Below are 15,237 nucleotides of genomic sequence, written 5' to 3' on the forward strand. Positions count from 1 at the left end.
GGTAATTACGTATATTTTGCCTCAAATGTACCTGCAGACAACGGGGAGATCTATGACAAGCGCCAGAGGTTCAGGAGCTTCTAATGGTTATGATTATATAAACCGTGTGGTTTTCGAAGCCTCTGCGGGATTCCCTAACGATGGTACGCCGGGCTCTACTTGGTCCCGTTATCCTGTTGCGCCATCTGATTCCGGCAGTCGCTTGACATCGAGCTTTACAGCGAGCTGAGATGACAAGGCGAGCTCCTAAAGTGCTCTGCACTTAAAATATGGACAATATGCAAGATACATATACATATTGATGGTGACCTTAATATTACTTCCTTAGTGGCCATCAACACACTTTTTTTTTTCTGGAGTGCTTTGGATCGCTGTACCAATTTTGCGTTAACCCCTTGCCTCGCAGATCGGGAGGTGTCCCCGAAGTACGTGCTGGGGGAGAAAAAGTACGGCCGGAGGTCACGGCCCGCCTCACAGGCCGACGTTGACGTGGAGATCTCGTCCGACGAGGACTTCAGCGCCGACGAAGTCCTGGGTCCGGCTGCGGCTGACGTTGCTGGGGGCACAGCAGCGCCGAAAGTGGACCCCGGCGTAAGCATTGCAGAGGGTTTGCTTCACTGGCCTGAGCCCTAGTTGTGTGGAAACTCTCAGTCGGTGCGTGTGCGCGTCCTGCTTGCAGAAATTGGAAAAGAAATTTCTTGCAGCACTTTAGTCCCCTTATGTGCTTTGAAGGTGAAGCCAAGATGGCTTCGTTTAGTTGTGTCGATCAATTACTTTTTTTTATCGCTACACAATGTGTTTGCGTCTCTTTCGTAGCTACTCTTTATTCGTCTTTTGGTGCAGATTAGTTTGATAGGCTGGCTGGCTACACTTTGTGCCACCACGTCATAGTTTTATCAGAATCAGAGCTCCCCGTGGCTGGTGTGCATTTTTTCTACTCACGTGCCACCACTTTCACCTGTCCGACGATGTTGTCACATATCCAAGGGCAATGCAGGCTTCTTTCAGTAAACACGGTTTATTAGAGCAAACGTGGGCTCCGCAAAGAACTTGGAAAATACACAAATGTCGAAGAAGCAGCCAAAAAAGCGACGAGCACAGATGTCATCGGTTAAATGAATCCTGCAGCGTTTGCTTTTCGCAAATTTATCAGTATTTCTCTTGCTACTAGAAAAATCAATTTAGATTGAGAACATTTTCAAATAAGCAAGAACATTCTGAAATAGCGACCGCAAAGCAATGCTCTTTTCTTATCAAAACAAGATTACTGATGCAGTATTCATCAAAAGAGGAAGGAAGCGTGTGGTTCACCTAATCACAAGATAAGACAGCCAGTCGTGGGCAGGTGCTGGCAAAAAAAACACCAGTGGACAAATTGTAAGGCAAGGTTTGCGGCAGTGCTGCACGCACTCGGCTCCTCCTACCCGGGTTCAATTCCCATACAAATGCAGATGTGTTCTACAGAGGAGTCATTTATGGCTGGAGTTCCATGCTGTTTTGTTCTGCATTCTCAGAAAATGCACCTTGTGACGAAGCAAATTTTGTCGGCATGTTTTTGAAGCACAAGGCATTCCGAAGCATGAGGCGTTCGGGTGTGTTTGTTTGTTCGCGTGCTTGCTTGCTTGCTTGCTTGCTTATAGGCAACAATTGCCGAAGGAGGCGTCCACCGGGGTAAAAACTTCAACTCTGCCATCCGAGCATGGGACAGAAAACCATAAAGATGCCGTTCTGCGTTTTGAATTTTACACAGTACGTTAATTCTGTCGTCCTACTGGAAAAGCTGTAGGTTCTGTGCTTCAGTGCCATGTACCCATTCCCCACCACAAACAGATGTGTCTACCCCTGATTCCATAACGTCCACCGAGATTGAACGCTGTTGAGGGCATCTAGTTGAAGCATGACTTCCACCAAGAGTTCGTGCCTTTGTTCAAAATTCTGTCACCCCAGCTTCTCTGCTCATCCACTTTCACAGATTGGAATGGCTTATATTTCTTTTTTACGGAAAAGCGGTGTATGACTAGAATTCGAAGTATTTTTCTGGTAAGTTCATGAAAACATTCGTCCTCTCTTAGAAGAACAAGACGCCATTAAACAGCCCTGGCTCTCTTGATTCTTTATGAATGTAAAGAGCTTCAGGGATCTGTATCATGCTTCATAGGGCCTATGGTTTTGATGTGATCGCACAGTTACAGCACACACTGACTGAGATGTTCGTTTTCCTCATGAAAGAGAAGGCTCAGGACTTGGGCTCGAACAAGGAAGATGACCTGACTGCGTTGATAAAGCATTTCTTTCATTGATGCTGCTTAATGAAGTGGTCCGAGTGCGGGATCGACATAGGCAGGGTTCCAGGCATTTTCGTTCTGCATATACAAAAACACTTTGCGGCAAAGCCAAATTTATCACGAACGCTTACTATAAAGCTGCCGCTGTAACTCTTGTTTGATCAAAACTTTCACGAACACAGTTGAATGACAACAATTGGGCACTGAGATAACTGTGCAATTACACCGAATTTCGTTTACTTTTTACAGTTAGGTAATTGACGGTGATGTTGAGGAGGTGGCGGTATTCCAGTCCACTGTAATACATTGGCTTTTACGAGAGGAAGGGATAAAACTGTAGCCCTTCCAAGTCTGATTAAGTGATCACAAAGCCGTAGTTGCTACCATTTCTGAATGGTGAGAAAATAAATATGTGTACATTTTCTAATTATGTGGATTTCTAAATGGTGAGAAAATAAATATGTGTACATTTTCTAATTATGTGGGAGATGTCTATTTTATTACGGCTGCTTTGCTGGTCCTCCACCCTTACAGAGTGGATTGGTTGCTAATTTTTATTTGCTATTTACAGTGGTGGCGGTTTTCTGCACCGTACAACAACAACAAAATAGTTTTTTTCGCAATATGGGCGCTTAAGGCTTTCGCCTCAAAAAGACGCAGAATGTATAAGGAACCCACAGGGTAGTCAAACAATGCTCCGACAGGCTCAGACCTTTGCATTACATTAAACGCTATCTCAGTTCTAATTGGTGAAAGTTTGAACTAATGAAAGTGAACAATAACAGCAGTGCACTGCTATTGTGAAGTCGTGGGGAATGTCAACACTTTGAAGCTTGTAAAAAACCCGCGACTGGGGCCTGCCTTTAGTCCCTAAAGGTGACAGGCAGCACTTTTTGCTCTAACAAACGAATGCAGCAGAAAGCCTCCTCTTTGCCCTCTTGGAAACTGAACAAGAGACGGCCACTTCGTTCTCGTTGGCAGCGACAGGTTTTGCGCTTCTGACCTCATGATGCCCTCATATGTGATCGCACCGCAGACGCCAGTGCGTGGTCATCGACCGAGTTCACAAAGAATGTGTCTTCCAAAATGGCCGCCACGTGGGATTTTGATTGGTTTTACGCTACTTTGCGCTCTCGGTAGATGTCGGCGCAGTGGCGCGTTGTTCGTATTATTCGTGGCACAACCTACGTGGGTTGCAATTGAGGGGCTTCTTTATACACCTGCATAGAGGCTTGGCTGCACCAAATCGTACAGTTCAACTTATCCATAAATTCAAATTATTGGAGTTAAAATTAACGAGCTTTTACTGTACCATGTTGAAATGTTTCCTGAGTTGAACTGGGGTGTGAAGCACCGCAAATTAGTTTTCTCCAGCCACTTGCAGTGCGAGTTGCTTTACTGACATTTCACGGGGCTTTGCCTGCAAGAAAAATTTCATGTGCACACTGTTTCCGCAGGAACTGCAGCCAAAGGCACCCCCGATTGCTGCTACCAGCCAAAAAGCGTCCAACGCTGTCGTGGCAGCGAACACGGAGTCCTACCCCGAGAGCGGCTTCGAGGACTCCCCGGGAAAGTTTTCCTCGAGCGAGTTTGTCAGCAGCTCGCCCATGTGCATCGAGGAAAAGGACGGCGCTGAAGAAGGCGGCGTCAGGGGTCTCGCATCCGAAGGAGGGTCCCTGATGCCTCCGGTGTTGTTTGCCGCCGGATTCGAGATTGGATCGTCTCCGATGTTCGGACAGTCGTTCACCATGAGCGCGGGATCCGAGTCAGCCGAGTCGAGTTTGACGCTCCTGGAGACTAACCCGGAGGAGTATCTACGGGCAACATGGCGCAAGTTGAACGTGGGCAGTGACGGCTACCTCCATGTTGATGAGCTGGCGGGTGTGTGTGAGCACATCGGCATGGAGATGGACGAAGAGGTATGTTGATTGTCGCAAAGTGCACACACTTTTGTCGAATATTACCGCAGCTTTCATCGTATCGTGACAAAAGTGGGATCACAGTCGCATAGCAGTGCATTGTCTGTAAGCACCGGAAACAGGAAGCTACCATTTTTTATGTCCTTTTGATAGGTTTGGCTGACACGAGCAACTTGTTCTTTCCTTGCATATGCACTAGGGGCAAGAATAAGTACAGGAGGGGAAACGACCCATTGTGGCGGGCGTGGGCGAATGGCCAGATAATGTCACAACGAAAACCAGTGTGGCCTACAAACTTTCGTAGCTGCGACGGCAACGGAGAGGGTAGTGGCACCTAATGGGCAAAATGATAGCAGCCACACTTCATTCCGAGGCAGTGTAGTTAAATACTGAATGTGGCACCCCCACAGTTTTTTCTCCTGTGGCAGACACCGCTGGCTTAACCTAGGCCAGCATGTGTGATGTTGTCTGGCCACAATAGGAAGTGCTGTTTCTAATCCTGTCTTGTTCTTGTTTCCGTGGCTCGGTGACACTATGAAGAAAAAATACAACTTCGCTTCGTTTGAAAGACTATGTTGCTGTAATATTACTCATGCCAAGTTTAATGCACACTTCAGTCAACTGCACTGGGTAAGGGGAAAAACGTAGAAAAGGGTAGTGAAATCTTGAGCTCCTTTCCTGTGCATGGCTTTAAATGCTGTGAGTCTTATTTACACTATTGACTACACGAGTTTACACTATTAGTTATGTGAACTCACTGTGGTTGAAATTCAAAGTAATGTCATTGTGTGACAACAAGGCAAGTAAAAAAACGCCTGCAATGCAAAATGTTCTGGAAATAAACGTGATTCGACGGCCAACAGTTACGTCATCTTTGAGGGGCTCTTGTAAGGTGCAACAGCATTTGAAGTTGGAAGAGTTGTGAGCACATCGCACCCATGACCGCACCCATGTGCACAGGACACGGTCGTTTTTGTCGAAACTAAAATTAGTAACATTCAAAGTGGCTACTATGAACACCTGCCGTGGTCATCCATTTGCTGTACATGAGCTGCACTCTCGCAAACATCTGTTCTGTGTATTTAGTGGATATTAGTTTTATGGCACTTTCTAGAATAGTGAGCCTGTGTTTCAACTAAGCGTGACATATTAGTGCAAATGAAATTGTTACAGAGGCTTGTTTCCTAGTGCAAAAAAAAAGGACACCAACACAGAGAAGATAGCGGATGGGACAGAGATGCCAGACATCAACTGAAAGTATAAAATATTAAACTGTGAAAACACTGGACCCCCAAAAACTATGCGTGTGCACACACTACATCACTATGCACGGTTCTTCTTTAATGTTTTGTACTTTCTTCTCTAATATTTCACATGGTTCAATGTTTCAGTTGATACTTTCAGTTGATGTCTAGCATCTGTCCCGTCCGCATCCCTCTCTGTGTTTGCGTCCTTTTTTGGGCTAGAAAACATGCCTCAGTTATCCCGGCAGTACCAACCTACCCAACTTTCCGCACTAAATTTTAATAATGTTTATGCATACAGCTGGCTTGGGAGGGAGATGAGAGCTGGTAACATTTAGCAAGAGTAGGAAACGTCCTGTTTTAGTTTGCTATTTGTTTTTGCCAGGCCATGTCACAGTAAAATAAAACATTGTTTGTGCTTGCTAAGCAGTCATACCTGGGGGAGTTTTCATGCATTTGACTGGCCTCTTGTCACAACCGTTGCCCTCAACTTTGTTGTGTATCAAATAGGGGTGGGCGATTTGTCGATTAACTTTCCGATTAATCGATTAATGCTTAAGTCGCGATTAATTTTTTAATCGGTTAATCGGTTGAAGTGAAGTGCGCCACGGAAGAAAGGCCGGTCGTCTTTAACCCTGCGTGCGACTCAGTGTTTTTTTTTTTTGCGTTTTTTACGTTGCACGTACCGGCCTTCTCCTTTCCATTAGTGGCTGCCAACATGAACATCCTTGTTGCTATTTTCCAGATCGTCGCTGTCAGTTTAAATGATCTATCGACGTCGTGTCCGCAGTCGAAGGGGGAACTCCATGCTGTTCAGGCCGTGCAGCTCGGAGCAGAAAATGCTCTTTGGGGGTTCGTTTAACCGCAACAAAATGCTTCCACATCATGGAACCCCCCCCCTCTCCCTTTCCCCCCCCAGCGGAAGGGATTGGCAGTGGCTGCTTGAAGAATTTACACTTTCAAAATCATTAAGCAGATTGTACAGCACCATTGTACGCTGGCCAATGAACCCTGCGTCCCAAGATGTTTTCCTAAAAAGACCGCCCGAACTATCTCCGTCTCCCAGCAAGAAAGCTGTGAGATGCGCTTGCCGACAACAGCACTCACTAGTGGGGACCCACGTGTGTCGAGACGTCGCTATGCGCTGTTAATTGGCGCCTTTGAACTTTTTCGTGTCTCGCTTTTTTGTGTCTCGTCAATTATCCGTGGAACTCCCGGAAATGGAACTGCCTTGAATGCCTTCCGCGCATGCGCTTTCCGATTGCACTCAGCTGCTGGTAGCATTCTCCTTTCAGTGTTCGGCCCGGTGCCGACGTGGACGGCTGTACCAGCATCAAAGGCAAACTCGCAGGAAAATTTGGATATAAAGTAAATTGCAGGGGTGAAGTTTGCAATCCGACGCAAGTTCATTGCCTCCCATGCAAAAAGGCCTTTGCCTACTGTGGAAGCGTCAGCTCGCTTCAATAACGCTTGCGAGTGAAGCACCCACGGCAGCCACTGCAGCAGGAATCCTCGCCGAAAACGCAGACAACAATCGACGTCTACACCGCAAGGTCCCTTTCAACGACGAAGGAAGAAAGCATTGCGCAAGCCCTTACTACCTGGACTGCGTCTTCTAGCCGTCCTCTGAGCATTGCTGAAGATGACGGATTAGCGAACGTTCTAAAAATTGCCTCAGGTTCACCATGCTATTAGCCTCCGTCACGTCATGCAGTGGGTGCTAGGGTGGACGCCTTATAAAACAGGAAGAAATCGTAAGTTCAAGTGGAACATTCCACTGCCAGTTTCATCAGCTTGACTGCTGACTTCTGGACTTCTGTGGCCAACGATGCCTAAGCGGCACACGGCGGATCAATGTGCCAGTGAAACATTGGAGGCTGCCATAGAGTGGGGAATAGATACTAAAGTGGTAGCTGTGTGCACAGATAAAGCCCGAAACATCTCTCTTCGGGTGGAGAAAGGGAACTTCCAGAACTGAAAGTGCGCGGCTCGTACTTTGCAGCTCTGCGTACAGAAGGCACTCGGCGTAACTGGAGTGGAACGGCTGCTTGCGATTTGTCGATGCTTTGTGTGTCATTTTAAGCGCAGCTAAAGTCACCAGGTGGTTCTTTCAAAGCATGCAAGTGATCTTGGTATGCCCAGAAAGAAGCTCCAGCAAGACATCGCTACGCGCTGAAACAGCGCATACGTGATGATAAACAGTCTGATCGAGCTCAAGGAACCTTTACTCCGCACCATGGAGGACGCGACTGGCAGCAAGACACTCACTCTGCGCATCACAGATGTCGAATGGGACATGTTGGAGCAGCTTCAGGATACGCTTATTAAACCGTTGCTGGCTGTGACCGAACTCCTAGGAGGAGACAAGTATGTAACGCGGTCCGTGCTCATCCCTGCCTTGAAACTACTCAAGAATGCCATGACGACGAACGACTGTGACCCCGCTTTTATCTGCCGTTTCAAGGCTATGTTGGTGGATTCCGTCGAAGAAAGGCTCCTTGCATGGCTGCATTACAGGGATTACGAAGTTGCCACATCTTTTTATCTGCGATTCAAGAGCCTCGCTTGCACCGACAGAGACCGCCGCGAACATGTGTGGGAAAGGCTTCCTCAGCTGGCCATTAAGCCGTCCGCCACGCCCACTGAAAATACTCCCAGCAAAAAAGTGAAAGTACTATTTTGTGACAGAAAGTGAAGAGCAAAGCACAACTTGCCAGGTGCCGTTATACCGCTTTATGGCAGAAGTAGCTGACGATGATCTGGATCCCTTGCAGTGTTGGAGGGTGCAGAGCTCCTTCCCTCCGTAACTATCACCCGTTTTAAAAATGCTGCTGTGTGTCCCGGTAACCTCGACGCCATGCGAGCGTGTGTTCAGCACGGCCGGGATGACTGTCAACAAGAAAAGAAACTCTCTGTTGCCTGAAAATGTTAACAAGATTCTTTGTCTCCGCAACTGCATGAATTATCACTGATTGTCTAAAATGATTTGTACAAACTAGCATCGACAACGGGAAAATAAAAACAGCCATAAAGAATAACTGAACATTCTTTGTCTTTTAAGCCTTATTCATCTAAATGAACACATCTAATTGTTCGATCAATTAACCGATTAAAGGCATCCAATTAATCGTATTAAAATTTTTGACCGACGCCCAGCCCTAGTATCAAATACAGCAATGTTTCGACTTGCAGTAGCATCATGATATCTTGTGGGTCATGATCTTTTTCTGTCCTCTGTACTTTTTGTAGTGGTGATTATACCAGCATCAGACATCTTTTTTTTTTCACCGTAGAGGTGCATTTGGCTGTGCTTGTGACTGCCCTTTGGTGCCTTTTGTCTCCAGATAAAGCTTCTTTCAGTGGCATGGCAAAAATTTTGTTCCCTGCTCACACGTCTGGTTTTTACCAATTGGGTTCCCCTCATCCCTTCCAGTCTACTGGAATGCAATGCGACCGAAGACTCTGTCTCTTCGGGCAGTTTTTATCAGGAAAATTATTGTCTTTCTGAATATTCACAGCATTTCAATCAAGTCTGAAGGAGGGTGTTTCCCAGAATTTTATGCGAGGGGGTTTCAAGTTGTATCTAAGGAGCATGGTAAAAAAATTTCAAGATAATAATTGATTGATTGTAGGCTTTAATGCAGCGACGCAACGCAGGCGATGAGGCGCGCCGAAGTGGAGGGCTCCGAATTAATTTTGACCACCTGGGGATCTTTAACGTGTGGTGAAATCTCATACACGGGCGTTTTTGCTTTTCGCCTTCACCAGCAAAGTGGCCACCGCGGCCGGTAATAAAATCTGTGTCCTCGTGCTCAGCAGCACAATGCCTTAGCCACTGAGCCACCGCTGTGGGTAATTTCAAGATATGTGAGAACAAGTATACGGCATCCACGGGGGCTCGGTTTCAGATGTGAAAAACATTAGAGGTGATTGAAGTTTCGGGTTATTTGAGCTCGAGTTCAGTGTGTTTCTGTATACCGTTTCTCATCATTGTCCCAAAGAATCCAGGGTTAATTCCTCGTTGAGAAAATTGGCAAGAACATGAATTCGACAAGTGATGTTTTTAATAACATGGCATAAAAGGGTGTATTTGTGACGTCTCACTGTTGCACAGAGGTGGATTGTTTGTAATCTGCACTCCTCGCATTGTTCAACACTTGCCTCTTATTAGCCCCAAGCACATAAAAGAGGGTCATTGATCTAAGCTTTCATTCTGGCTCTCACATGAGTGGGACGGAGTCGCAATGGGCTTGATAACAATGTGTTGTGACAAATGTAAGTGCAGACAAATGTTTTCATGGGAGCGAGGTGGTATTCTGTGATGATAAACGCTGATGACGACACCCCACTTCCCACCATCGCAGATGATTGGCCAGCTGTTCCACACACTGGACTCTGACCAGGACGGCAAGATCAGCTTCCAGGAGTTCCTCCAGGGCATGTTCCAGCACGGCCGTGCCCCCGGCAGTCGCAGTGTGACTCCCCCTCCACACCTTGCGTCCCCCATGCCACTCGTGCCGCCGTCACCCCTGCCACCAACCAAGCCACTCAAGGGCTCATCAGAACACGCCACTGGCAAATCAGCCAGCTCTCCTGGCCACCATCGTCACCACCCTGGCTACCGGTGGGTGGGCAGTCACGGTTGTTCAGCAGTTCGAAAACTTGTTTAGGGCCTTAAAGTGGCTGTGAAGACAAAATACAAGTGTGGTTCATTTAAGAGGCTACTAATTGTCACGATAATAATGACGCCAACTTTTTTCCAAACTCCAGACACATAGTCCAGATATTAAGGAGAACATATGAAGCAGTGGTGACACGTCGGATGCTTTCTGATGGTTCCTCTGTGACATCGGAGAATATTGTTTGTGCAATTGGCAGTCGCCACCCGCCGCAGTGGCCCAGTGGCTAAGGCGTTGTGCTGCTGAGCTTGAGGACGCAAGTTCGATTCCTAGCGGCGGCGGCGGCTTTCCCGGTGGAGGCGAAGAGCGAAAACGCCCGTGTATATGAGATTTCGGCACACATTAAAGATCTCCCACAGGTGGTCACAATTAATGTGGAGCCCTCCACTCCGGCGCGCCTCATCGCCTGTGTTGCATCAGCACGTTAAACCCTACAATCAATTAATAAATCAATTGGCAGCCGCTGACCAAAGCCACTGCCAAGAAATGTGAGGGGTGATTGTAGTGAGGCCTCCTTTCCTGTTTGATTGAGTCACTTGAATGCTGACGGGCTTTTAACACACTGCTAACTGTGTTTTTATTGCTGTCCTCTGTTGCGTCACTCCTTCCCATGTACCATCACTGTAGTGCAAAGTTTGAAAGGTTTCTCAGTATTTCTTGCATTGCTTTTTTGTAGTTAAAGAAATGTCTTTCGTGGCTGGAATGGGGCTGAGTCAGTTACCAAGAGCTAGTTCTTTTAAACAGCAGAACAAAGTTGCCATTAGTCTTCATGGCCCCTAAATTTAAAGACATATTTAGAGTCCTTTAACCTCCCCCCAGGTTGTTTCTTGAAGTATTGTGCGAAATTTCTAAAGTATATTTTTATCTCGTTTATCCTCATGACGTTGGGATTATGAAATCATTTCCAGGCCCGAAAAAAATGGGGATGGTGAAAGTGCGAGTACTGAGTTTTTGCTATTTTCATGTTGCCATGCATGTGTATTACTTACTGCATCATTGTGGTCATGGTCGCTCTCGTTTGCTTTATTGGTGTGCTGCCCCTACTACTGCAGCAAGTAACTGCTCATTTTCAAAGGATCCTATCAAAAAGCCAAGGTAGAAAGCAGTTTTTTTCTTACGTAATAGTACCTGTTACATGAGAAAGGAGTACTCAGAAGGCCTTTGGACCTTTAAGGTGCAAATGAACCCTTTGCAGTTTAGACCTTTCACCCGATTTCTGGCCGTTCTGGTCCACAGCTATTTTGCCAGCTTCTGGCGCTGCGAAGAAAACCACGAACTGTGCAAGAAAAACTCACAGGGTATTTATTTTTTTCTTTTGCATTCTGCTCGCAACTCCTTTGCAAATATTTGAGCAGCGTGTAAAACTGCTTGAAACATTCTGCTGTGTGCAGCCCAGGGTTTTCACTGGAGGTTCTGAAGAACAATATAATTTTTCTCCTGCCTTTTTTTGTTTTTCTGTCGCTGCAAACAGCACAGTCCTTGCTGCTTCGGTGTGGGAGCTTGTAGAATAAATGGCTCGTCCAATCTAGCCTTTACTCGCACTCCACCCATGCAGACAGGCCCCGATTTTCGGCTCGAGCCCTCAAATCACCCACGAGCTGTTGGATGAGGTTTCCCTGCTCTTTTTTGCCATTATTCTGCAGCTGTGTGCGCCTCTAAATAAAACTATGGACAATGAAAACCTCTAGATGCCAGAAAAAAAGCTTTCGCCCATTTCGTTATCTTTTGACAAAATTCGTAGCTCACAGAATAATGATCCACACGGTGCTGTCTCCACCGCTGTCGCGGTCTTCGTCACTGGCTTCTGTCGAATTGCTGTCATCACGAACTGATGAAGGCATGCAGTTCTCTTCCTCACTGAAGTCATCATCGCTTTCGCTATGTGCACCCCCATAGAATGCACGCGATGAAGAAGCGGCTATGCTTCTCGCGACCTCGTGCTCAGCAGCGCAACGCCCTAGCCACTGAGCCACTGCGGCGGGTTTCCTCAGATTAAGAGCGTCTATATTTCTGACCCACTTCCCACTCTGCTCAAACACCTCACTCTCACTGAGAAGTGATGTTCACCTGGTTCCTCCAATAAGCTCTTCCCGCTGTGGGGATTCGAACATTTCGGACGCAGAATTTCTGCTTGATGAAAAAGAAATCCTTTTCCACAGAGCTGGCTTTTCCTAGGAAAAAAAAAATTCTTCCAAGCTCGTCATGATGATGACACTGTAGATTTTCAGTTGGAGCCAGGGGGACCTACATCGTAGTCTTCATTAATTAAAAGGAACATAATTTGAATTCAAAGTTTTAATACTATTAGCGGGATCAATGACTGGGCATCTTCCAAAGGGCCTAAAGAGATTACACACCGAAACACTACTGTCGACTGCACTTCCCACTGCTTTAAATACGTACCATAGGTCCCATTCCAAGATCTCGATAAACCTGTGCAGGTGCCGTCAAAAGTAATAGAAACAAGGTGTTAAAAATTTATGGGAATTTCTTCTTCCGGAAACTTCCTGGCTGCCAGGAGTCCTCCCTAATAGAAAAAGCCTCTTGTACACCAGTAATGGCTGTCATAAAGCCAGTAAGGCAGATATTTTGGGATATTCACAAATCCTTCTTCCGATTACTTATGACGGGCACCTGTATACATTAGGGAAGACACTTTGCAGGTGATGGCAACCAAGCTGAGACGATTGGAAGCCAACGAAACTGCACATAGCCAGACAGTGACGATACAGATACAAAATGGAAAAGACATTCAGGGTTAATTCCTCTTTTAAATGAAAGGGAGAGTAAATGTTTATTGAAAAGGAGAAGAGGTCGTCCTGAGAAAGTGATCTTGGGCCTGCTGCTTCCCACTGGGGGGAGGGTACTGGGGACAGAAAGAGAAAGGAATGAATGTGGAAGGTATAAGAAATGACAATGAACTCGACAAATGAACTGTGTACAAGCAGTAAAACCAATAAACGTCTCACATACAACGGGGCACTGAATCAGATGATTACAGTCCACTTTTCAGCACATGATTATCGTCCATAAAAAAAAACAAAAAAACTTTGAGACATTATTTCGCAGTCTGTTAAATTTTGTCGCAACCTAGAGCAGCAGAGAATCCAGAGAGGAGTCACTAAGAAATATAAGCAGGGGTTTAATGGCTACACTTTGTTTCCTGTTGTCAACCCACGTGCCCAAAATCTTTTGTTCGGACAGAGGGCGAATGTCCTAGCGTAGTAAGGCTGCCTCAAGGTTCTTTCGCTCACTAGAGTACAGGCGCTAAGCAAATGCTCGATAGTCTCAGGACAACCGCACAGAAGGCAGTCGGCGCTGTCCTCGCGTCCGATTGTGTTGAGATACTTACGGGTCAATGCTACTCCAAGACGCAGCCTGTGCAGCAATGTCTCTTGACTTCTGCATAGTCGAGGAGCGTGACTGAGCCGGAACTTTCACTCTGGATCGAGCCTGTGAAGGCGTTCGTGTTGATACTGCGGGTCTGATGAATGCAAGGCTGCTGCTTGTTCATATCACGTTAGCGTCCTGCCTTGTGATGGGTATAGCCAAGAGAATAATTCCATTGTGGTGTGCCTTGTGTGCGTCTGCATCCGCCAACTCATTTTAGCAAAGGCGTGAACTGTGATGACATCGGATGGGACACACAAAACCTACATACATGCCCCCCATGAATATGCACACTCAGGTGACGCACGTCACCCCCCACCCCGGGAAGCATGGCTGGAATGAAGCTGAGTGAGCTACTAATGTCTAGTTTTCTCAAACTAAAAACAGTTGTATTTTGTCTTCATGGCCCCTCACGCACTCACGCAGCATGCATGTGTTTGTATTCTTTCTTGTAATGGCACGGAGCAGTCAATGTGTGGCAGACCGGGAGAACGACAGTTAGCCCTTTGCATGTCACTTGAGAATGTGCAGCCTGTGATGTGGCGAGGGGGTGACATTTTGAGTATGTTTACGCCCACAAAATTCCACGAGCCCCCTCCAAGGCACTTAATTTTTGATCCCACGGTCCTCTGTGTGTATGTTTAAAGTATTTTAGCAATACCTGCGTGAAATGGGCATATCTTGGGCCCTATAATCTCATTTCCCCCTCAAGGCCCAGGCAGGTGGAACTTTTCCAGCCTTTGCGAGGCTTTTATGAACATCCTGCTGTCTTACTTGCTGCGCTAAAGTTGTGCCTTTGTGCACATTTCGGCCTAAACTCACTGGCACCACTATATACACCTTTTTTAACTGAACATTGGGGACTCTGTAGCTGCAGTATTATTGCGCACTTTATACAGCATGTCTTGTAATTTATAATCGATGCATACTAATAACCTGTCCACAGATTGAATACTGTTAGATATGGTGCTCTGTGGCTTTGAGGCCTTTGTGCCCATTGTACAAGCTACTATTTGAAGTGTAATGACATTGAAATGGAGATATTTGAGGGGTCTGAGCACATCGATTTGATTGCTTGATTGTTGCTACATTTGTGGAGGCTTGGCATCAGTTTTGATGCGGACGGAACATTTTAAGGGACGAAGGTAATTCACGATTATCTGCCCTCCTAGTGGTTGGTGCGTGTGAAAGTAAGGGCACGTGGCCTTTGAGTAAGTAGTGATTTCTTTCTTTCGACAGTCCTTCTAGTGAGTAGATAGGGCACAGAATAAAATATGTCATTGGGGGTTTTAAATTACTTGCGTCACGTGATTTCTACTTTACGCTCGCTTTGCCGTTGCAGTTGCCGATACTTTGAAATGACATGCCGGGAAGCGTACAACATTAACGGTCTCTCAAGTCGAGCAAATTGTATGCACAATTAGCTGATATTTCGTCGTCTGGTCTTGCCTAGGTTCCTCTCCCTCATAAGCGCATTTTGCTGTGTCTTTGTAACATTGGGCTAAGCGTCACTTCTCTGATTTATTGCTTTTATTTCAAACCAATCCGTGTGATGACCATCTTGTGACGTAGTGCATGCTTCACTATGCTTCTTCGACACCAAAACGAAGCCTGCTGAAGGTGTCGCTGTCACACCCCACCCCACTTGCACGGCCTAGAGCCTTGGCAATTGCTCGTTATTTGCTAGGTCAGTCAGTTTCGAGGGTAGGCATATAATAAA

General features: G+C 46.3%; 1 protein-coding gene and 1 pseudogene across 4 annotated transcripts in view; both read left to right on the forward strand.

Annotated features, from left to right (window-relative positions):
* The window catches only part of LOC144149486 (uncharacterized), a 589,882-nt gene that overhangs the window by 121,493 nt on the left and 453,152 nt on the right, over positions 1-15,237 (forward strand). For all 4 annotated transcript variants that reach the window (XM_077681074.1, XM_077681075.1, XM_077681077.1 and 1 more), the window contains exons 4-6: positions 407-591; positions 3,743-4,204; positions 9,813-10,072. In XM_077681074.1, coding sequence (XP_077537200.1) covers positions 407-591; positions 3,743-4,204; positions 9,813-10,072 — 907 coding nt within the window. The remainder of the gene's footprint in view (positions 1-406; positions 592-3,742; positions 4,205-9,812; positions 10,073-15,237) is intronic.
* LOC144149698 (E3 SUMO-protein ligase ZBED1-like) lies at positions 7,432-8,420 on the forward strand (annotated as a pseudogene).

This window comes from Haemaphysalis longicornis, unplaced genomic scaffold, assembly GCF_048455015.1.
Source record: "Haemaphysalis longicornis isolate Haplotype H1 unplaced genomic scaffold, Haemaphysalis longicornis Haplotype H1 scaffold_8, whole genome shotgun sequence".
Taxonomy (NCBI): Eukaryota; Metazoa; Arthropoda; class Arachnida; order Ixodida; family Ixodidae; genus Haemaphysalis; species Haemaphysalis longicornis.